Source organism: Leucoraja erinacea, chromosome 4, assembly GCF_028641065.1.
Source record: "Leucoraja erinacea ecotype New England chromosome 4, Leri_hhj_1, whole genome shotgun sequence".
Taxonomy (NCBI): Eukaryota; Metazoa; Chordata; class Chondrichthyes; order Rajiformes; family Rajidae; genus Leucoraja; species Leucoraja erinaceus.
Window position 1 is genome coordinate 14741030 of NC_073380.1, and position 23447 is coordinate 14764476.

General features: G+C 45.0%; 1 protein-coding gene across 1 annotated transcript in view; it reads left to right on the forward strand.

Annotated features, from left to right (window-relative positions):
* mib1 (MIB E3 ubiquitin protein ligase 1) overlaps positions 1-23447 on the forward strand; it is a 127200-nt gene that overhangs the window by 22427 nt on the left and 81326 nt on the right. The window contains exons 3-5 of the mRNA XM_055633435.1: positions 3862-3991; positions 20313-20417; positions 22816-22882. Coding sequence (XP_055489410.1) covers positions 3862-3991; positions 20313-20417; positions 22816-22882 — 302 coding nt within the window. The remainder of the gene's footprint in view (positions 1-3861; positions 3992-20312; positions 20418-22815; positions 22883-23447) is intronic.

Below are 23447 nucleotides of genomic sequence, written 5' to 3' on the forward strand. Positions count from 1 at the left end.
GTGAAGTCCAGAAACAATCTCCTCAGTAAGCTTGCTGGCTCAAAGTTGGGGGCAGCAGCTCCCACACTGCGCATTTCAGCACTAGCCCTTGCATTTTCTTCAGCCGAATATTGTGCCCCTGTTTGGTCCAGGTCATCTCACACACACACCATGTGGACACTCAACTGAACTCAACAATGAGGATCATCACAGGGACAATCCACTCAACACCACTTCCCTGGCTCCCTGTCCTATCCAACATAGCCCCTCCACACATCCGGCGAGTAGTTCTCACTCAAAGGATGCTCCAAAAGACCAAAAACTCCCCTTGCCTGCCAATTCACATGGACATCTTCAACCCACCCGCTGCTCGACTTCCATCTAGACGACCAATTTGGAAGAACCCACCACCAGATGATTTCACCATCCAATCAGCTTGGGAAAAGGAATGAGAGTCCAAGGACGTCCCAAATAACCACCTGGTGTCAGACCCCACCCTACCGGTCCCTGGCACCAATCTCCCAAGGAAGCAGTGGACGACGCTGAATAGATTCAGGACTGGACATGGCCCCTGCTTGGCCAGCCTTCACAAATGGGGCAGCAGTCCAACCCCACGGTGTGCTTGTGGAGAGCAGCAAACAATGCAACACATCATTGAAGCATGCCCTCAACAAAAGACTCAAAGGAGGACTTGTCACCCTTCATACAGCAGATCAAGAGGCAACTGCTTGGCTAAAGGACTTTGCATTCGCTAAATAAATAAATAAATAAATAAATAAATAGATAAACAACAAAATAAAGAGTGAAAAGTTTATCTAATTGTGAGAGAAGCCTGTATTAAATTCAGATTGCATAAGATGGAATGGATGGAATATTTTGAAATTCATTGCTTGTATACCCAATGTGTACAAAAATTGGCCATCTACAGAGCCTGCAGAGTTACAAAGCACGCCGGCTCCTCCTTTGTTCTTCTACCCCCCGCCCCCCACGACAGTGGTTCCCTCTTGCTGGATCCCCTTTGTTCTCCAACCCTCACCAATTGTCTATTGTTCTTCCCACGCCGGGTCCTCAAATTTTCTTCCCCTTCCCGCTCACGGCAATCCTCCACGCACTCATCGCTGCTCGGCCACGGGTCGACCTGCGTGGCGTCGCTGTGAGGCTTCACAACCGCCAAGGCCTCACCACTGTCGACGCGCAACTTCACGCCTCCATGGTGCCGACCCGGGCCCCAGCCGCGGGCTCCGTTGCCTGCTTTGCCTACCCCGACCCCGCGAGGCCAGGCTCCTCCGACCTACGAGGCCCGGCTCCTCCAACCAACCCTAGAGGCCTCGACCCGAGCTACGCAGCGATCCGGGAGGCATCGAGACCACGGCGCCTCGATAAGGCCTCTGACAGTATTCCCAGTCTACAGCTGTGGTCCGTCGGGAAGCCTTGACGTTTGATATGAAGTAAATAGTGGTATCTGGTCATTCTTCCCTTTCAGATGGGATGACAGTTAATGATACTGCATAGTCAAAGTGAAAGCAGTTCCGTTTTATGAATGTCAGGAATATCCCATTTTTGTTTGCCATTTTAAGTCGAGTTACTTTCAGCTAAATGAACAAAATTTAAATTGAGTGTTGAATGTAATACTGATTTTTTATTGAAAAGTGATGTTATTTGGTTGGTCTTTGTGCTTGGGTTAGTTTGGGATTGCTCTTTATAAATAAATGAAAAAAATCACTTTCTAATGAATTCATTGGAAGTATTTGATCCTTTGTTTAAACAAAAAAAAAAGAATCTAAAACTTCTGGAAATTGAACCATGTCCACATGATTGCCGTTTTGATCTCTCTCTCTCTCCTTCATTTGACCAAGGAGATCTCTTGCAATTCAACTTGGTACAGACATAGGACCCACCTCTGCACTGCCTTCCCCAAACGTATTGGTCTAATAAGTAGAGGATTGGTGTGGAGTGATCAGCAAGCATCTGGAAATTCTGGTTATGCTCCACTTTAGTTAGTAGGAGGCCGGTGTTTGCAGGTCGATATTGGAAACGGAACAAGCTGTTACAGATCAACAACCTATGATTAAACTAAGGCTGCCTTCAGATTGAGGACCTTCTGCAAAATATAGTTCACTAGAGAATACCGAAGATCTCCCCTTTTGGAAGAGTGGACCCGAGGAAGGATACAACAATTGGTTTGAGTGGGCAGCAGCCTCCCTTGGGCAGCTCCACTCTGGTGGTCTCTGCATCTGTTGCTTTGAACCTGTCATCAGGCTACACTTTTGTTCTCCTACTGGCCTGGCTTTTACTCCAATCACTTATGGGCAGAGTGTAAAACCAAGAGTTGGGTAGGAGTTATCCAACTTTATCAGCACCATCTCCTGACTATTCAACAAGGCCTATATTTATGACAGTCCTGACTCCTTGACTTGAGCCTCATGGGATCCATCTTCGGGTAGTTCTGTTATAAAGTGATGATTGCTTTCCTTTGAAACCTTGTGTTGTAGAAAATGGTATTATAAAAGCCAAGTCAATGAATGTAAAGGGGATTAAGGGGTAGAGGGTTTCAGACTCACAATAACAAAGTTATTTTGCCAGCATGATTTTTTTTGTGTGTCTTTTTAATAGCTGTAAGTTTACTTTTGTAACTGCAAACAAAAATGCAAAAGGCTGCATGTTATATTGTTTAATAGAGTATCATTGCTCAAGTGTCGCTGCAGTGGCCACCTGCGGTGAAAGTAGCAGCTGTGTTCTTCAGTGATAATAATGTCTAATTGCTGTGGGGATGTTAAAAGAAAACAGTTCCTTTTGCTAGCCAGCTTTTTTTTTCTGATTGGCAATTTCCAAGGTAACCTTTAAGTGGTTCTCTAGATTCTGATCGAAATCACGTTATAATCAATTTGGCCCACATAACAGTCGGAAGAAGGGTCTCGACCAGAAATGTCACCTGTTCCTTTTCTCCAGAGATGCTGTCTAACCCGCTGAGTTACTCCAGCTTTTTGTGTCTAATAATAGATAGTGTTGCCTGATTCATAAATCAGGTATTTAATTTGGATGATAGAAATGTGCATGAAAACAGAACAGGACAGCTCGGTGGCGCAGCGGGAGAGTTGCTGCCTTGCATCACTTGCAGCGCTGGAGGCCTTAGTTTCAATCCCGACTACTGGTGCTGTCTGTACGTTCTCCCCATGACCACGTGGGTTTTCTCCGAGATCTTCAGTTTCCTCACTCACTCCAAAAACGTACAGGTTTGTAGATTAATCGGCTTGGTATAAGTGTAAATTGTTCCAAGTGTGTAGGATAGTGTTAATGTGTAGGGATCGCTGGTCTGTGCAGTCTTGGGCTGAAGGACCTATTTCCGTGCTGTATCTCTAAACTAAACTAAACTTATACCCGTTTAGTTTGGAAGTTGTTTTGTTTTGAGATACAGCATGGAAATGGGCCACCGAGTCCGTGCCGACTAAACATTGTCCTTACGATAGTTCTATCCTGCACACTAGGGCCAATTAACCTACAAACTTGCACATCTTTGGAATGTGGGAGAAAACCTGAGCACCAGGAGAAAACATGCGTTCACAGGGAAAACCGTACAAACTCCGTCAGAATTAAACCCGGGTCTATGGCTCTGTAGGCAGCAACTCTACTGTTGCAACACTTTGGTATCCTGGTTGTTTTATTAAAAAAATCAAAAAAAATCTTGATCATCGATTGTTATTGGATTGGATGTGGCTGTGTTCAGATTAGATTTTAATATTGTTCTTAGGCAAATCTCTCGTATCCCTGATCCTTAAAATAGGACAGTTTATTGATGTTTTGGGAATAGTTGTTTTACTGGATTGAATTAAAATGTAAATCCACATTTTATTTCCAGTTTAACTTTAATTTTATTTTGATTAGAGTTTTGTTGGAGTCTAGACGGAAATCAAAGAAGATAACAGCAAGAGGCATATTTGCTGGAGCAAGGGTAGTGCGTGGAGTGGATTGGCAATGGGAAGACCAAGATGGGGGCAATGGACGAAGAGGAAAGGTGAGAAATCTGTTTGAACAACGGTTTGGGTTTGTTTAATGTTTAAGTTGCTTATATGGCAATATTACTAAAGAGCTGATATGAAGTGTGTACTGAAAGACTCATTTCAATACTTAACATTCCCTCTTCTCCTGAAGTTGTTTTGCATGAACAATGAAGTAGCTATATCTCAAGCACTGCAGATTAATTTCAGTTATGGTCACCTTTTGATTATCTGATTATCATTTTGTTTTCTTGCACAATGAAAATGCATCAATTCTAAATAATAAAATGTACATTCTTCAAGGCAGTGAAACAAACTAAGAGTATCTTGGAAAACATCTAGGGGTATTTTAGATTACACATAAGTGCTTTGTTTAATTTATCAGGGCTCCCGCTTAACCTTTTTTTCCCTGTTGCCAGCCGGGTAACCTAGGCAGCTTTTTAGGTTGCCAAATTGCAGTTTAGGTGGCCATTTAAGACGGCTTGCATGACACGTGCGATAATGTGCTCGGACGAAGTGCGTAGTTACCAGTCAGAATTATAGTCAATGAAGCATTCACATATTATTTCTGCTTCAAATAAAGTCACAAACGAAACATATTCACCAATCAATACATGATATATACCACAATGACATGCTGCAAAATTACAATACAGTATCTCATCTCCTTTTACGCGTTGCAATGAATGCAATTTCTATTATTTCTTTCCACTTCCAAACAAAATTCTGGTTGGATTATTCAGTGTATGATCAACCTCAGTGAGACCAAGTGCAGGCTTGGCGAACGCTTTGCAAAGCACCCATACTCAGTTCACAAGAACCAACCTGATCTCCCGGTGGCTAAGCACTTCAACTACCCTTCCCATTCCAAATCCGACATTTCTGTCCTAGGGTGTCCTCCATGGCCAGAGTGAAGCCCACCATAAATTGGAGGAACAGCACCTCATATTTTGTTTGGTAGTTTACACCCCAGCATTATGAACATTGGCTTCTCCAATTTCAGGTAATCCTTGCTTTCTCCCTCCTTCCCCTCCCATTCTCAACTCTCCCACAGCCTACTGTCTCCGCCTCTTCCTTTCTCTTTCCCAACACACACCCCACAACCCCCCAACATCAGTCTGAAGAAGGGTCTCGTCCCGAATCGTCGCCTATTCCTTCGCTCCATAGATGCTGCCTCACCCACTGAGTTTCTCCAGCATTTTTGTCTCCCCATTCACACAAGTTCGGTTATCCCACTTTCTTCACCCACTCCCTACACATTAGGGGCAATTTTACAGACAAGTTAACCTACAAAGCCAATGCATCTTTAGGATGTGAGAGGAAATCTACATGCTTGCAGGGAGAATGTGCAATTCAACACAGACAGTGCCCGAGGACAGGATCCCTGACACAGATCCCTGGCGTGTGAGGCAGCAAGTCCACCAGCTTTGCCTCTATTTTATTTTCCAACACACACAAAATTATACGTTGATAACTTTGATTACTAAAAAAAAACCAAAAAAACTATCCATTTTCAGTCTTAAATCTCTAAGTGATGCTATGTCCCCCTTTACAGCTACTGTATGTTTTAATTCAGTTCAAGACTATGGGACAGTACATTGGCCATAAAGTTGCTGCCTAAAATTGCCAGAGACACAGAATTGATCCTGAATATGGGTGCTGTCTGTATGGAGTTTGCTCCTTTTCCCTTTGATCGCATGGGTTTTCTCCGGGTGCTCTTGTTTCCTTCCACATTCCAAAGGTGTGCAGGAACCTTTTTCAGACCCAACCCAAAACAGAATATTTTCCTTTTGTCCAGAGATTCTGTCTGACCTGTTGAGTTACTCCAGCTTTTTGTGTCTATCTTCAGTTTAAACCAGCATCTGCAGTTCTTTCCTACACACACGATACTATACGACAGAACTTTATTAATCCCAAGAGGGAAATTGTGTGTGTGTGTAGTTATATATTCATCTATAAATATACACTGTTTTGTTTTCTCGTTTATAACATTGTTTACAGAGTACTATGTTTACATATTCTGTTGTGCTGCTGCAAGTAAGAATTTCAATGAGACATGAGCGAATAAAACACTCTTGACTCGACTTGCGTCGCTAATGTGTGGGATAAAACTAGTGTACGGGTGATCGGTGGTCCGAAAGACCTGTTTCCACATTGTATCTTTAAATTAAACACTAAAACCAGAGGAAATCTAAAGAAGGGTTTCTACCCGAAATGTCACCCAATTTCTTCTATCCAGAGATGTTGACTGCTCCATGGAGTTCCGCTGCACAATTAAAGCATGGAATAGTCTTCACCCTACTATAGGTACCCAACCAGAAGCAATTAAATTTAAGGTAGCTCTTTTTTCCCCTCCCAAGAACCCTTTTTTGTTTAAGTCTAAGTCAGGAGAGTTTTATTGTCATGTGTCCCAGATAGGACACAAAATTCTTGCTTGCTGCAGCACAACAGAATGTGTAAACATAATACAGAACAAGAGATAAAAGTTCACTGTGTCTCTATACCATAGACCATATATACACAATAAATAAACAGATAAAATGCATTAGGCTGTTATTTTTCAGAGTTTGGTGGTGGTGTTTAAATTCCAGTTATATTCCATTTTGAATATTTTTGGAGGACCAGGACACCAAGAAGCAAGAGTTTCTCCAGTTTGAATGAGTGATTCTACGTTGGTTTTCAGCGGTCGCGGCGGGTGGACAGCAATGGCGGCCAGATCTCCCACCATGCAAAGGGAGGGAGAAAGTGGCCGACGCTGACCAGTAGCAGTGGCAGTGCGCACAACCACGACCAATGATTTGCTGGCCAATGATCCTTGCTATAGGATCTTTGGTGCTGTCCGTGGTTGTGCGCATGTGTAAGGCGGCCGGCCGTGCTGGCGGACGAGGAGCGGGCGGAGACTCGAGACGCGGACAGCGGACGGAGACGGAGAGAGAGAGAAAGATAATGAGGGGCCCCGCTCAGGTGTCCTGGGTGCTTGCCAAGCCGGGCAAAAGGGCATGGCTTTTAAGTTGCCCGGTGGGACTGTGGGTTGACTGGCAACCGGGCAACCGCTAATTTCGAGCCCTGTTGTGTTTTCCGTTGAGTGTAGTTCTGTGGTTTATACAAGTGTAACTTAAAAGCAGGGGGAAAAAAAGGACATTTTCAACTCTACCTCCGTTTTACAGCATTAGAACATCTGTTTCTGACCGAATAATATATCGCACTCCTGAGGCAAGTAATTACTTTTTATAAGTGATCATGCATTTTAAGTGGTGCAATTGTATTACTTTTAAGGCTAGACATGAACTGGCAAATTTCTCGGTTGGTACAAATGGATATAAAGTGTAATATAAGTCGTTGATGGTTAATCATGAGAGACAGAGCAAAAATAAGTTGAATTCGGTATTTTTTAATGCCATGTGAACAGATTAAAAATAAGCACAATGTACTGTTAATTGGATAGCACATCACTAAATCACACCCTTTGACTGGTGATATCGGTGCCAAATATGACACCAAATTAAACTAATCCCTTCTGCCTGATGCACTCCACATCCCTCCGTTCCCTACATAATTATGTGCCTATGTAAAAGTTGCATAAACTAACCTATCATATCTGCTTCCACCAGACCTGGCATCGTGTTCAAGACCCCTACCACTCAGTAAAAAAAAAACACCTTACCCTGCACATTTCTCTTAACTTTCCTTCTCTGACCTTAAAGCTAAGCCCTCTAGTATTGGACATTTCCACTCTGGCGGAGAAAGGTTCTGACTGTCTATCCTATCTAAGCCTTAATCTTGTACGCAAGGTAAATTATTATTTCAATATATTTTCTGGGGTAGATCCGAATCTTCTTTACTTTATATATTGTACTTTATAGGGACTTTGAATTTGATCATGTGGCTTTTAGACATACCTATTTGTTGTCTAAGCTGCTTCCTTACCATGAAGTTGAAATAGATCAACAAATCAGTTAATTTAATGTCTGAGTGGCAATAAACAACCTTAAAAATTTGCACGTCCATGCAAATTGGAGAACATCATGATAAAGCAATAAACTGTACTGAACTCTGGGCAATGAGACACAAATTAGTGAGTGTGAAGGGCCTATCCCACTTGGATGTCATTTACGCGTCATTTACGTGACAGGCCGGTAGTGACTGACGCGTAACAGTCGCGCGAAAATCGTCTAGCAGTATGGCAGTCGCGTGTCAAGTGCCCCTGAGGGCCCTGTCCCCTTTGGGAGCCATTTGCAATGTCATTCGTACCTAGTCCGATCTCCATGGCAAAGATTTTCCCAGTGAAAATCAAAGATACTATGGTGAAAAATGTTCAAAACTACGCGCGCTTTATACCCAGGCGATCACGTGATGCGGTGCACGAATGGCGTGCCGATGGCGTACGGGCGGTGCATGGTTATGAATGTTGACGCACGGTGAAGCATAATAAATCAGCATGGGCAACGTTCGTGCGTAACCATGTGTCACCACGTGCTACACGTACACCGTCAGTATGTCAACGTGCGCATGGGATACGTCACGCAGGTATCGTGCAAGGATTTTGAGCCTCACAAAATCCAGTGGTGCCGTGCGTCACTACATACGCCACCATGTGCCATGCCAACCAATTTTTAGGAATCGCGCAAATGACGCCCAAGTGGGACAGGCCCTTGAGACCCCAAGGTGGCAATTGTATGAGATTTGAAGATAGATAACAGGATAGATGTTGATTACATGACAAATATCTGATAAAATAGTATGAATTAGCTATCTATATGCATAATAATCATGCAACTTTGCTTTAGTGTTTTTATATATGCAATACTTAAATATTTTAAATGTATTGAAAATTGTGTTGTAATGCTAATCTTTCTGACCAAATGAATATTTTGTGTAATGTTTTCCAATGATCTATATTGTTGAAATATACAATTTAAATGCTTCATGCACTTTAAATTTAGAATGGGGAGTGGGGGAGATGATGATGAAAATATACTGAAAAGCAAAGCAACTATAGTTGCTGGAAATTTGAAATAAGAACTAAAATATATATGCTACGTATTTCCAGCATTTTTCTATTATGAAGAATTTATTGTTTGTGCCTCAAGCAAAACAGGAGAATGTCTAATTAAATCGTTGTTGATATTAAAATAATGACATTGGTATCAATTGAGGGAGAAAACAGCTAGAAAAGGTTTTTGTGAAAAAATAAATGGTAAATACTGGTTGAAATAAGTTCTACACCTGGTCGTTTTCCTCTTGATTAAGATAGGATTCCATCAGAGCCGGGCTATCAAAATTGAAAGTACTCTTGATAAAGAAAATGCTTAATGTATGACGAGCAATATCTGCGATGAGTACATTTTTTTTTTAGTTTGCATTCATTAATATCCAGTTGAAATAATAAAGGACCCACGTACAGATGGGTAAATTAAAATTGTGGATTGAGTGGACAAAAATAACCTTGTGATTGGAGGTATCGTCCACGACATTGCCTTATATTAGTAGATCTTCAGAGTCCTGTTAATTTTAAAAGTAAAATCAATAGAGTTGACTGATCTAATAGAGTCAGATATTGTTTGTATTTTTTACCTTTTCTGTGAGTTTTATTGCATCGCTTTGCTATTTGGTAATAGTTTTGTTCCTTCTTTGGGTCATAAACGGTTTCTGCTGGACGTGTGTGTGTATATTTGGATGTTACAGCTAAATAGTTTACTTTGAATCCAGCTCTTGATTCATTTAAGGGAGCGAGGGTGGGGGGAATTTTGCTGAGGCACAATATTTAAGAAAACTTAATTTCAAACAGAATTGACATTGATCCTCAAATATTTATTATAGATCAATTGTTAGATTTTTTTGTGAAACATTACCTCAAAAGCAAGGGAGGATATTATTTAATAGCTTTAGAATGTAGGACATTAAATTGGAATAAAAGAAGTGAGTATTTTTTTAAATGTCAGGATATAAAAAACGTTTGTTGAAACAATATGAATGATGAGCTTTATTGGAATATGGAATAATGCATAAGAAAGTTAATTTAAAGTAGATATAGACGAAGACAGATGGATTCTTTATACTTGGAACACAAAGGCAAGTGTGATGAATTAAATAGTACTCTGTGCTGTAAAATGTAACTTTTTTAGTGGCAGCAAAACACAGTTTTTGATCTAGCCTCTGCTGCCTTTTGGACAAGGTAAAATAGTGTCCCAGTAATTTGCTTATCTCCAGATGTAACAGATTCTGTTGTACTGTTTTCAAGAAAAGGAAGGCTACTTTTATCCTTAATCATCACAGAAACATATTATCTAATCCTTATCACATTATGTATGTGGTTGCTCCTGTTCAATTTATCTCCTGTAATTCCTACATGACTACTATGAGTACTCTTGATAAGGTGCATCTCCTTGAAGGGATGTGAAGGAAGGGGTATTGTTAATTTAAAGTAAGTTAAAGTGGATTAATTCCCAGGATGTGACCAAGCACATCCTTGAATGTTATGGGAAGCTAGGGAGGAAACTTGGGGAGACAGTTACAGATATATTTACGTCATAGTTGGCCACAGATAAAGTTCTGGAAGACAGGAATGTGGCTAATATTGTACTATTATTTTAGAAGGACAAGGCCAATCTAGTGAACTAAAGGTTGGTGTGCCTGACTTCAGTAATGGGCAAGTTGTTAAAGGGGTTTCTTAGGGACATGATCTCTCAGCTTTGGGGGTTAGGCATGGATAAGATTTGTGTATTGGAAATTGTTTCAAAAATATGAAAGTTTTTTAAAAGATTGCCAAGAGGATTGATGAGCAATGGACATTGTCTATATGGATTATAGCAAGGCCTTTGTCAGGGTTCCTCTTGGTCGTCTTATCTGGAGGTGGAGATTGCATGAAATCTAAGGCAATCTGGCCAATCGGATTCAAAATTGGCTTGGAGCAAGGAGTCAAAGGATACTTCTTGTAAAGTGGAGTCATGAACACACTGTGTCTTTACTACTTTTATTGATATCGCATAACCGTTGCTGCCCTAGCTGTACGTGGTCTGTCACCGGAGCTACAGAGTGATCAATGGGTGGGGAGGTTGCAATTATACTTCTGATATGGGGAGTGGTTAGTAGTGGTGAGGTCACTATATTAAAGGTACATGCACATGGCATCTACATCCTTCCCCTTGGAAACAAAGCAATACAGTAGTGACGGGGCGACCACGTCTCATACGCTACGAGCATGTAAGCAAACAGTTGAACAAACAGATGAACCAGCTAAGCAAAATCACCATGGCGGACAGGCGGCTTAACCAGCCGGCCGGACCGGGTACGCAGCTCGCCATCTCCCCCCTCTGCAGGAAGAGCAGGAGCCGGAACTGGGGCGGGCGACCGAACCGGGGATCCTGGAGGAGAAGGAGTCGGCGGAGGCAGAGGAGGGGACGCAGGCGCAGCAGCGGTTGGACGGGCAGGGGAACGAGGGCTGTCAGGCGGAGAGCGGGGCTGGACGAGCTGAGATGGCAGGGAGCGAGGCATGCGTGGGGCGGCGGGCAGTGTGGCGGACAACGGAGGGGAGAAAGGGTCGGCAGGCGGTGGTGGGGGCTCGTTGACAAGCCGCAGATGTTGACGGGACCGGCGGTAGATGGTACCGTCGTGGTCGACCAGGTAGGACCGCGGCGAACCAGCATCACCGACGACGGTGGCAAGTTTGGAGTGACCGGAGGGGGACTGCATCCGGACGACTTGGCCGGGGAATAGACGCGGCAGGGGACGGCAGGACTGGTCGTGGGAGCGCTTTTGCACTGCGTGCTTGAGGGCAATGCGCTCCTGGACAGCAGCAGGCTGGAGAACAGAGGGCACGAGGGACTGCTGGGTCACAGGGAGTGGAGGTCTCGTTGTGCGAGCCATCAGCCGCTGAGCTGGCGAGCCCAAGGCAGTGTCGCGGGAGATGTTCCGAAGATTGAGGAGGGCCAGGTAAAAATCGGATTTGGACAGTCTGCAATGCTCCAGCAAGTCCTTAGCACTGCGGACAGCGCGCTCCGCCAGGCCGTTGCTTTGCGGGTACTCTGGACTGCTGGTGTAGTGTCGGAAGTTCCAGCTGGCAGCGAAACCCCGAAACTCGGCACTGGTGAACTGGCTGCCGTTGTCAGATTGGAGGCTCGCCGGGGAGCCGAAAGTGGCGAAGTGGCGGCGCAGCTTCCCGATGACGGCCGAAGAGGTGAGGGAGTGCAGCTGGTCGACCTCGAACCAGCTGGAATAAGAGTCAACGAGGACCAGGAAGTGCTTGCCACGCCATTCGAAAATGTCAGTGGCGACTGCCATCCATGGCAGTTCAGGGGCAGGCTGTTGCAGAAGCGGCTGACGTTGCTGATGGGGAGCGAGGCTATTGCAGGTAGCGCAGGCGGAGACCCTCTCCCGGATGTCTTGGGCCATGCCGGGCCAGTAGAACTGACTCTGGGCGTGGGACAGAGTGGCCTCGGCCCCAGGATGACCGCGGTGGGCGACTTGAAAATAGTGGTCCCGCAGCGCGGCGGGCACAACGACTTTGTGTCCTTTCACCACCACACCGTCGTGCAGGACAAGCTCGTCACAGACCAGGAAGTAGGACACGGCACCGGCCGGCAAGGATGATCGGCTGTGTGGCCAGCCCTGTCGAATGACGTCGGCAAGCTGCTGCAGGGCAGGATCCTTGGCAGTGTGCTTGACCAGGGACTGCATCTGCTGTGAAGGCACAATGTTAACGTTAAGCGCCATCAGGTCGGACGATTCGTATGGGTGGCGATCAGTGGACGATAGTGGTGCGCAGGACAGCGTGTCGGCCACGAACATGTCCTTGCCCTTGCGATACACAATTTTAAAAGTGAAGCGTTGCAGCATCATGCGCTGCAGCTGGGAAGAGGCAACGTGGATCGGCTTGTTTAGGATGGTGACCAACGGCTGGTGGTCGGTCTCGATCGTGAAGTTGTTGCCCAGAATGTAGTCCTTGAACTTGGAGCAAGCAAATACCACGGCAAGCAGTTCCTTCTCAATCTGAGCGTAGCGCTGCTCGGCAGAGGTCATGGTGCGGGACGCATAAAAAACGGGCAGCTGCCGGCCATCGTGGAGCTGCAGGCAGGCGGCACCCAGACCAAATTTGGAAGCGTCGCAGGTGAGAACGATGGGACGCTGTAGATCGAAGAATTTGAGAGTGGGGGTACTGACTAGTCTAGACTTCAGGACGTCGAAGGCATGTTGGTGATGCGGGAACCAGGCCCAGGCAGTGTCCTTCTTGATGAGCTCCCTCAGGGGCGCACTCAGCTCGCTGAGGTCGGGGATAAATCTTCCCAGGTAGTTGACCATGCCCAGGAAACGCTGCAGGCTGGGCACATCGGTGGGTGAGGACATCCCGGAGACAGCAGCCGTTTTTTTGCGGGTCAGGCTTCAGCCCCGAGGCAGTCAAAACGTGGCCCACGTAAGTGACCTCCGGGACGCGGAAACGGCACTTCTTTGGGTTGAGCTTGAGGTTGATTTCACGGGCTCGATCTAGGGCTTGAAGGAGGTGGAGGTCGTGCTCAGCCACGTCCTTACCGTAGACCAGAATGTCGTCAACGATGATGGCACACGGCAGACCGGCAAACAGCTGCTCCATGGTTCGCTGGAATACATCGCTGGCAGAGTTAATCCCGAATGGCATGCGGAGGAATCGGAACCTTCCGAAAGGCGTGCTGAAGGTCGTCAGGTAGGAGGATCGCTCGTCCAGCGGTATCTGCCAGAAAGAGCTCTTGGCATCGAGGACCGAAAAAACAGTGGCCGGACCAACCTGTGCAGCGACGTCCTCCACTGTTCGCAATGGGTAGTGCGGGCGTTTGATGGCCAGGTTCAGGTCCTTGGGGTTGATGCAAATGCGAATTTCAGTTTTGTCTTTTTTCGCGGCAACAACCATGGTGGAGACCCACCGGGTGGGATCGCTCACCTCTTTCAGTATGCCCATGGTGACCATGTTGAGCAGCGTAGACTCCACCTTGTACTTCATGGCGAAGGAGATGCAGTGCGGCGGGCGGATCACCGGTTCAATGCTGGGGTCGACAGCAATCTTGTAGCAACTGGGCAGCTTGCCCAGCTTTTCGTCGAAACGGTCGGGGTATTCGTGCAGGGGGTCCATGAGGGTCCGCACCTGGTGGATATCACGGTGAAAGGAGACCAAACCGAGGTCTTGGCACGCCTGGGCACCCAGCAAGGTAACGTTGTTGGAGTCTAGCAGGCAGAAGGTGAGGGGCCGAGAGGCCTTCAGGACCTTGCAGTGCAGGGTTGCCTTTCCCACGGGAACGAGTACGGCTCCCCCGTAGGCATGCAGGCGGGAGTTGGCAACAGTCACTATCTCATTAGTTCTTATCTTTTTGAAAAGGCTTGTTGACATTACATTGGTTACGGCCCCTGTGTCGAGCTTTGCTGAGAAGGTCGAACCATTGACAGTGACCCGAACCGAAGGGACCGTTATCAACGCATGTGCATCCAAGAGTGAAAAAATGCTGGTCTCCCCCTGGGATAGAAACATAGAAACATAGAAAGTAGGTGCGAGAGCAGACCACCAGGTCCATCGAGCCCGCACCGCCATTCGCTCATGGCTGAACACTAAACAGGCACACTTACCCACAAACAGTAGACACAAGACACAGAACACAAGACACTACCCTCCCCTTTATACCTCTATCACCCCTCTCCACCCCAAGAACCTCGTGATCTCCTGGGGGAGGCAAAAAACCGGATAAAAACCCAGGTCCAATTCGGGAAAAAAATCCGGGAAATTCCTCTCCGACCCCAATCTAGGCGATCGACACTTGTCCAGGAGATCACTCAGGTCTTACTATACTAACCATACCTAGGTCCATATCCCTGCCCTCTCCCCGTAGCCCCTTATTCCCTTGGCAGCTAAAAAACCATCTATTTTAGTCTTAAATATATTTAAAGTTTCTGCTTCCACTGCTCCCTGGGGCAGTGAATTCCATAAATTAACCACCCTCTGGGTGAAGAAGTTCTTCCTCATCTCAGTTTTAAAAGAGCCCCCCCTTATTCTGCAACTATGTCCCCTAGTTCTAGTTTCCCCGATCATTGGGAACATCCTCGGTGCATCCACCCGATCAAGGCCCCTCACGATCTTATATGTTTCAATGAGATCGCCTCTCATTCTTCTAAACTCCAAAGAGTAGAGTTCCAGCCTACTTAACCTTTCCTCATATGTCAATCCCCTCATTGCAGGAATTAATCTTGTAAACCTTCGCTGCACTGCCTCCAGGGCTAGTACATCCTTTCTTAAGTATGGACCCCAGAACTGTACACAGTATTCCAAATGTGGTCTCACTAATACTGTGTACAGCTGCAGCAAGACCTCCGTGTTTTTATACTCAATCCCCCTAGCAATAAAGGCCAAAACTCCATTGGCCTTCCTGATTGCTTGCTGCACCTGCATACTAACTTTCAGTGATTCATGTACTAATACCCCTAGATCCCTTTGCGTTGCATTACAACGCAGCTCCTCCTCATTTAGAAAATAACTTGCCCTATCATTTTTTTCCCCAAAGTGAATGACTTCACATTTATTAGTATTAAATTTCATCTGCCAAGTTGTTGCCCACTCACCTAGCTTATCTATATCCTTTTGCAGACTCTTCCTATCCTCCTCATCCCCTACTTTTCCTCCCATTTTTGTATCGTCCGCAAATTTTGATATATTACACTTGGTTCCCTCCTCCAAATCATTTATATAAATTGTGAACAACTGGGGTCCCAGCACCGACCCTTGCGGAACCCCGCTAGTTACCGGTTGCCATCCCGAGTATGAACCATTTATCCCCACTCTCTGCTTCCTATTTGTTAGCCAATCCTCTACCCATGCTAATATATTACCCCCAATCCCATAATTTTTGAACTGGTATCAGACAAAGGGAGTTCGTCAGGCTGAGACTGGAAACCAGGCTCGCTATCAGCCTGAGCAAGGTTGATTAACATTCTCCGAAGAGGGGGTTCGGCTTCCCACGAGAGCGGCAGGCTGCAGAGAAATGGTTTGACTTCTTTCAAAAATTGCATGTCTTGCCCAAGGCAGGGCACACATTAAACTGATGGGAGGCAAAATTGCAGTTGGGGCAACGTCGTGGGCTCCCGCCCCCGGGTGCAGGGGAACCCTGTTGCCGTGGCGGGCCAGCGTTCCGCCGGCGGCCAGCAGCAGTGGCAAAGTTAATGTCATGATCAGCAGGCGACAGTGCCGAGGTGACAGCCTCAGCCATGCGGGAGGCGTGCAGAGCCTCGTCCAGAGACAGGTCGGGCTTCCGCAGAAGTTCAGCCCGTAGCTTCACATCGAGAAGGCCATATACTAGGATGTCGCGGGTCACTTGATCGGGGGTCAGAGCGTCCAGGCGACAACGCCTGGCCATGTGTCGCAACGCGGCGATATAGTTGTCGATTGACTCTCCAGGGATCTGACGCCGGCTGAACATTTTAAAACGCTCTAAAATGCAGTTGGTGGGGATGTCACACATTGCTGTAAACTTAGCCATAAGACATACCGGGTCTCGAGCATCTTCACCAGCAGCATATACAAACGACTCAGATCGTTCCAGGGCATCGGGACCAGCCAGGTTGAGGAGCAGAGAAGCCCGCGTTTCAGCGGTGGCAGCAGGATGGGCGATCGTCACGTAGTGCTGGAAATCGCGTCTAAAGACACCCCACCGATGGGCAATGTCCGAGTCGAAGACAAGCACATCGGGCTTGCGGCAAGAGGTAGCCATGGCACGGGAGATAGAACAAGGGATAGGGAACTGGGTCAAACGTAAATAAAAACCGACAAACAGGAGGCGCGGAGGCACGATTCTGACACCATGTAAAGTGGAGTCATGAACACACTGTGTCTTTACTACTTTTATTGATATCACATAACCGTTGCTGCCCTAGCTGTACGTAGTCTGTCACCGGAGCTATAGAGGGCTCAATGGGTGGGGAGGTTGCAATTATACTTCTGGTATGGGGAGTGGTTAGTAGTGGTGAGGTCACTATATTAAAGGTACATGCACATGGCATCTACACTTCTGTGGAGATTTATTTTTCTGATTTGTAACTTGTGAGCTGTGGTGTGCTGCTAGGCCTCCTGCTGTGTTTGTTAATACATTAATGATTTGGATGAGAATGTAACTAATACTGTTAATAAATTTGCAGGTGACACCGAAATAGGTGGTATGTTAGACTGCAAAGTTTAGATGTCACGTATAGTGAGGTACAGTGTAAAGCTTTTTTGTTGCATGCTGACCAGTCAGCAGAAAAACTATACATGATTACATTCGAGTCGTCAGGATAAAGTGAATAACGTTTAGTGCAAGATAAAATCTGATTAAAGATGGATCGAAGGTCTCCAATGAGGTAGAAGGAGCTCAGGACTGCTTTCTAGTTAGTGATAGGATGGTTCAGTTGGTTAACAGCTGTGATGAAACTGTTCCTGAATACGGAGGTGTGCATTTTCACACTTTAGTACCTCTTGCTTGTTGGGAGAGGGGAGAAGAGGGAGTGTCCAGGATAAGACTCGTCCTTGATTATGCTGGTGGCCTTGCCGAGGCATCCTGAACTGTAGATGGAGTCAATGGAAGGGAGGTTGGTTTGTGTGTGTCGAGTCCAGTTTATTCGTCACATACACATACGAGATGTGCAGTGAAATGGCAATCCTCGTGGACTTTGTGCAACAAGACAAACAAACTATAAACACAATCATAAACACACACACATTCTTTTACATATTAAATATTGGAAGGAAAAACATTCAGTAAAGTGAGATCCCTGGTGAGATTTACAGTCCTAATGGCCTCTGGGAAGAAACTCCTTCTTAACCTCTCCGTTCTCACAGCATGGCAATGGAGGCGTTTGCCTGACCGTAGCAGCTGGAACAGTCCATTGCAGGGGTGGAAGGGGTCTCCCATGATCTTATTGGCTCTGGAGTTGCACCTCCTGATGTATAGTTCCTGCAGGGGGGCAAGTGAAGTTCCCATAGTGCGTTCGGCCGAACGCACTACTCTCTGCAGAGCCTTCTTGTCCTGGGCAGAGCAATTCCCAAACCAGATGGTAATATTTCCAGACAAGATGCTTTCCACAGCCGCTGTGTAGAAGCACTGGAGGATCCTCAGAGACACTCTGAATTTCCTCAATTGCCTGAGGTGGTAAAGGCGCTGCCTTGCCTTACTCGCGAGTGCTGAGACGTGTGATGTCCATGTCATATCCTCAGAGATGTGGACTCCCAGATATTTAAAGCAGCTCACCCTGTCCACAGTATCCCCATTTATCCTCAATGGAGTGTACGTCCTTGGATGATGTGCCGTCCTAAAGTCCACGATCAGCTCCTTCGTTTTTTTGATGTTCAAGCGGAGGCTGTTATCCTGGCACCAGAGTGCTAGACCAGCCACCTCCTCCCGGTAGGCCTTCTCATCATTGTTTGAGATCAGGCCCACCACCACAGTGTCATCAGCAAACTTAATTATTGAATTGGAGCTGAACCTAGCCACACAGTCATGTGTGTACAGGGAGTACAATAGGGGGCTGAGGACGCAACCCTGGGGCGATCCTGTGCTCAGGGTGAGGGACTTTGATGTATTCCCTCCCATCTTGACTACCTGGGGCCTGGCGGTGAGAAAGTCCAGGACCCAGGCACACAGGGAGGTGTTGAACCCCAATTCCAGTAGCTTCCCGGCCAGTCTGGTGGGGACTATCGTGTTGAAGGCTGAACTGAAGTCTATGAACAGCATCCTCGCGTAGCCCCCCTTCTGGCTGTCAAGATGAGAGAGAGCAGTGTGCAAAACCTGGGAGACCGCATCGTCCGTGGATCTGTTCGGACGGTATGCGAACTGCAACGGGTCCATGTTGCGAGGGAGGAAGGTGCAGATGTGTTTCTTCACCAGCCTCTCAAAGCATTTCATGACTTCCGAGGTAAGGGCCACCGGATGGTAGTCATTCAGACAGGCTGGGGAGACATTTTTTGGTACCGGTACAATTATGGATTTTTTGAAGCAGGCGGGGACCACGGCCTTGTCCAGGGAGAGGTTGTATATTGTAGTGAGCACCAGAGCTAGCTGCGTAGCACAGGACTTGAGTACTCGCCCCGAAATTGGGGCTGCATCCCTAATTCTCTGCAATTGCTTGGGGTTTTGCATGGAGCTGTTCCCAAACCATGCTGTGATGCATTCTGATAAAATGTTTTCTACAGCATATCTATAGACGTTGGTGAGTTGATGGGGGGAAATGTTGAACTTCCTAAACCTTCTATGAGGTAGAGGCATTGGTGTGCTTTCTTGACCATTGCTTCAATATTGCTAGTCCAGGACAAGTTGCTGGTGATATGTACAGTTCTTCTAGCCCAGCTACAGGAAGGATGTCATTAAATTGGAAAGGGTGCAGAATCCTACTTGAGCTTGCTGGCTTGAGTTATAGGGAGAGGTAAGATAGGCTGATATTTTGTTCTTTGGAGCTTAATAAGGTGAGAGGTGATCGCATTGAAGTATATTACCATCTGAATTAACAAGATGCCTCTAAGATCCCTCATGAGGGGCATGGCTAAAGTTAATGCTAACAGTCTTTTGTCAAGTGTGGAGGTTCTAAAACAAAAGGGCATAGGCTGAAAGAGACTTAAGAGGGATTCGGGGAGAACTTTTCACTGTGAGGATAGTCTGTATCTGGAATGAACTGCCAGTGGAAATTATTGAAGTAGATACAATTATGACCTCGAAAAGACATTTAGACAGATATATGGATATGAATGGTTTAGAGGGCTTTGGGCAATTGCTAGCCCAAAATGCCAACTTGGTTGGCATGGACAAAGTAAGGTGGAGGGCCTGTTTCTGTGCTGTACAGCTCTGTGATTCTATGATCTTCTAATTATTGGCAAATAAAGGTGCCCTCTTTTATTTTTGAAAGGTAAAACATGTTGGAAAAGTTGGCTGAAGTTTAGATGGGACAAGTATGAGACAACTCTCAAATATTTATTTAAATTCCCTTACAATCTCGCCACCTAAGAAGCTCAAAAAGTTAGCGGCAGCTTTGCCAACTTTGCTAATAAGATTAATACCATCTCTTCAACTTTGTCACCCCATCACTGCACAATTGTTTTTTGTGTCTCTTACAATGCTTGTATCTCAAGATAAACTGCTGAAACAGTCAGTTGGTCAGGCAGTATGAGTGGAAACAAAGCGATATTTGATGTTTTGGATGGAGACCTTATCATCCCTTTACCTCGGTGCTTTTCCCCTACTTCTGTCCTTTTTGTGCATTCCTTACTTCGTGGTAGTTTTCCATTCTTTTGCAACTCTGTACTACTTCCATTTTGTACGTAGATATTCTGGCATTGCTGTAATGATGCAATTGGCTTTTTTCCAGGTGACTGAAATTCAAGATTGGAGTGCTTCTAGTCCTCACAGTGCAGCATACGTTTTGTGGGACAATGGAGCAAAGAATTTATACAGAGTTGGGTTTGAAGGCATGGTAAGTAATACAAGGCTCTATCATTGGGGTAAAGAGCTGGGATGTTGCAAGTCTTGTTGATTGTAATGTGTCTTGTGTAGTAATTATGCTATAATATATAGGGTAAAAGGTATAGCTGTAAGAAGAGGTTGGACAACTTTGGATTCTTATCTGTGGAGCATAGGCAGTTGAGGGACCTGATAGAAGTTTATATAATTATGCGAGCATAGCCAAGATAGACATTCAGAACCTTTTTCCTAAGGTGGAAATGCCAAGGTCTCGAGGACAAAACTTTAAAGTCGGATGGGGAAAGTTTAGCCGAGATATGCATGGAAGGTTTGTTTTTTTTACACAGAGTGGTGGGTGTCAGGAACACTTTGCCAGGGGCGGTGGTGAAAGCAGGTATGATCGCGGCATTTAAGATGCTTTGAAATAGGCATACGAATTTGCAGAAAATGGAGGGATATGCAGCACATCGAGGCAGAGATTTGTTTAACTCGGCATTATATTCAGCACAGACGCTGAAGTACCTGTTCCTATGCTGCTCTATGTTCTAAAGAGTTTATCAATCAAGAAAGATAATGTATGCATAGTTCTTAACAAACAAATGGTGTTCATAAAGATTACTGAAGAACTATGACTTATTACATACTCTGTTCAAGTTATAATTTGCAGGTAGACACAAAATGCTGGAATAAAACTCAGTGGAACAGGCAGTATCTCTGGAGAGACCATTACCCTTGGATTTTTTACCTTTACATCATGATGGGACACTGAGACATAGAATAACACAGTCTTTGGGTTGACTAAGATCTTGCAGTCGGCAACAAATGAAGAGTGAAAAGCAGGGTGGCCCCAATCCAGTACTGTTCCAATGTAGTGCTCTCGAACAATGTCTGTTGATATCCAAAACCAGACTTTTCATCAAAATGAAGCATTCTCACTGAAATATATTCAGTAAGAAATGTATATTAGAAAAATATTTTCCATTAAAATCATGTACAGAAAATAAAGTAAATTTGGTAATGAAAATTGGATTATGGGGAAACAGAAAAACAGATGTCATTTTTGCTTCTCTAATATATTAAGAAATAAGTCGGTGCTTTTATAAAATTAAACCAGAGCCATGGGTTTTTCAGCATTCATAGTGTCATGGAGAGTCGGAGCCATACAGCGTGGAAACAGACTCTTCAACCCAACTTGTCCACACTGACCAACATGCTCCATCTACATGAGTTCCGCCTGCCCGTGTTTGGTCCATATCCCTCTAAACGTATCATATCCTTGTACCTGCCTCAACTACCTCCTCCAACAGCTCGTTCTGTACATCCACCACACTTTATGATTTTTTAAAAAAAGGTCCCACCTCGGGTTCCTATTAAATCTTCCCCGTTCCGCCATCACCTTAAACCTATGTCCTCTGCTTCTTCATTCCTCTCCTTTGGGCAAAAGACTGTGCATTAACCTGATCTATTCCTCTCATGATTTTGTTTACCTCTGAGATCATTCCTCATCCTCCTGCGCTCCAAGGAATAAAGTCCTAGCCCGCTCAACCTCTCCCTATATCTCAGGCCCTCAAGTCCTGACAACATCCTCGTAAATCGTCTCTGCACCTTTTCCAGGTTGACAACATCTTTCCAATAACATGGTGACCAAAACTAACACAATACTCTAAATGTGGCCTCACCAACATCTTCTATGACTGCAACATGACGTCCCAACATCCGTTACTCCATACTCTTGACTGATGAAGGCCAGTGTACTAAAAGCCTTTTAGACAACCCTATCTACCTGTGACGGCACTTTCAAGGAACTATGTACCTGCATTGCAAGATCCCTCTGCTCTCTAACACTCCCCAAAGCCCATACATTCACTGTGCAGATCCTGCCCTTGCTAGACTTCTCAAAATGCAACATCTTGCATTTCTCTGTATTAAATTCTATCAACCTTTCCTTAGTCCACCTGCCCAACCGATCAAGATCCCGCTGTAATTTTTGACAATTATCTTCACTATCCACCCACTTTAGTGTCATCTGCACTCGTTCAGCTTTATCCTGCTATTTTTTAACTCGATTATACCCAAATGCTCAAAACATTCCTGTGCTAAGGACAATGCTATACTGAACAGCCAGATACCTCTGTAAACTTCTACAAAATAGTTATTTATTACCGTTATTCATATAATTGAGTTGAATTTCCCGGCATATAGTTTTGTCTCATTCATTGGGTTTGGAAGCTCTGTGATCGGTTTTAGTTACCTACACAAGGTCAAGCCCCTAAACCGTTTCTAAAATATAATTTGTATTTCTCACTTGTGTTTGAGTAGAATATTTCTATAACTCTTGTTTCTTGTGCTGCAGTAAGTAATGTATGTTGTGCAAGAGTAGTAACATTCTTTCTTTTCCCCCTTTTTATTAGTCCGACTTGAAATGTGTGCAAGATGCAAAAGGAGGTTCCTTTTACAGAGATCACTGTCCTGTGTTGGGTATGTAACTGGAGCACCTTTTTTAAAAATCATCTCAGAAGCCAACTAATTCGATGAATACATTACACATTAACTCCCCATATTTTATTCCAGGGTTCAGGTTTATTGTAGTCAATGCTCTTATCAATAGTCATCTCAGTTTAAAAGCCATAGCATTCTAATAGTGATAGAATAGTGATCTCTCTTAAGAAAATCTCACTGTTTTTGGACATATGACTATCATTAAACCTATCATAGATTTTTTGTTGAGCAGTATTTTTGGGTATTAGAGAATTGGGAGAATAAATTAAACTGCAGACAATTATACAATTATACAATCATCTCAATTTGTTTCTTTTGAGATTTGTTTCAATTTGTTTCTTTGCATCTTTACCTGGTAGTCTGTTCTGTGGAAACAGAAACAATTTTACTCCCTTGGGTTTAAATCCTGTTGGGTGTGGGTGCCTTATTTAATATAAACAACAATATAAATTGTTTTGAATAAAATTAGAGCACATGGTATTGGGGGTAGGGTGCTGACGTGGATAGATAATTGGTTGGCAGACCGGAAGCAAAGATTAGGAGT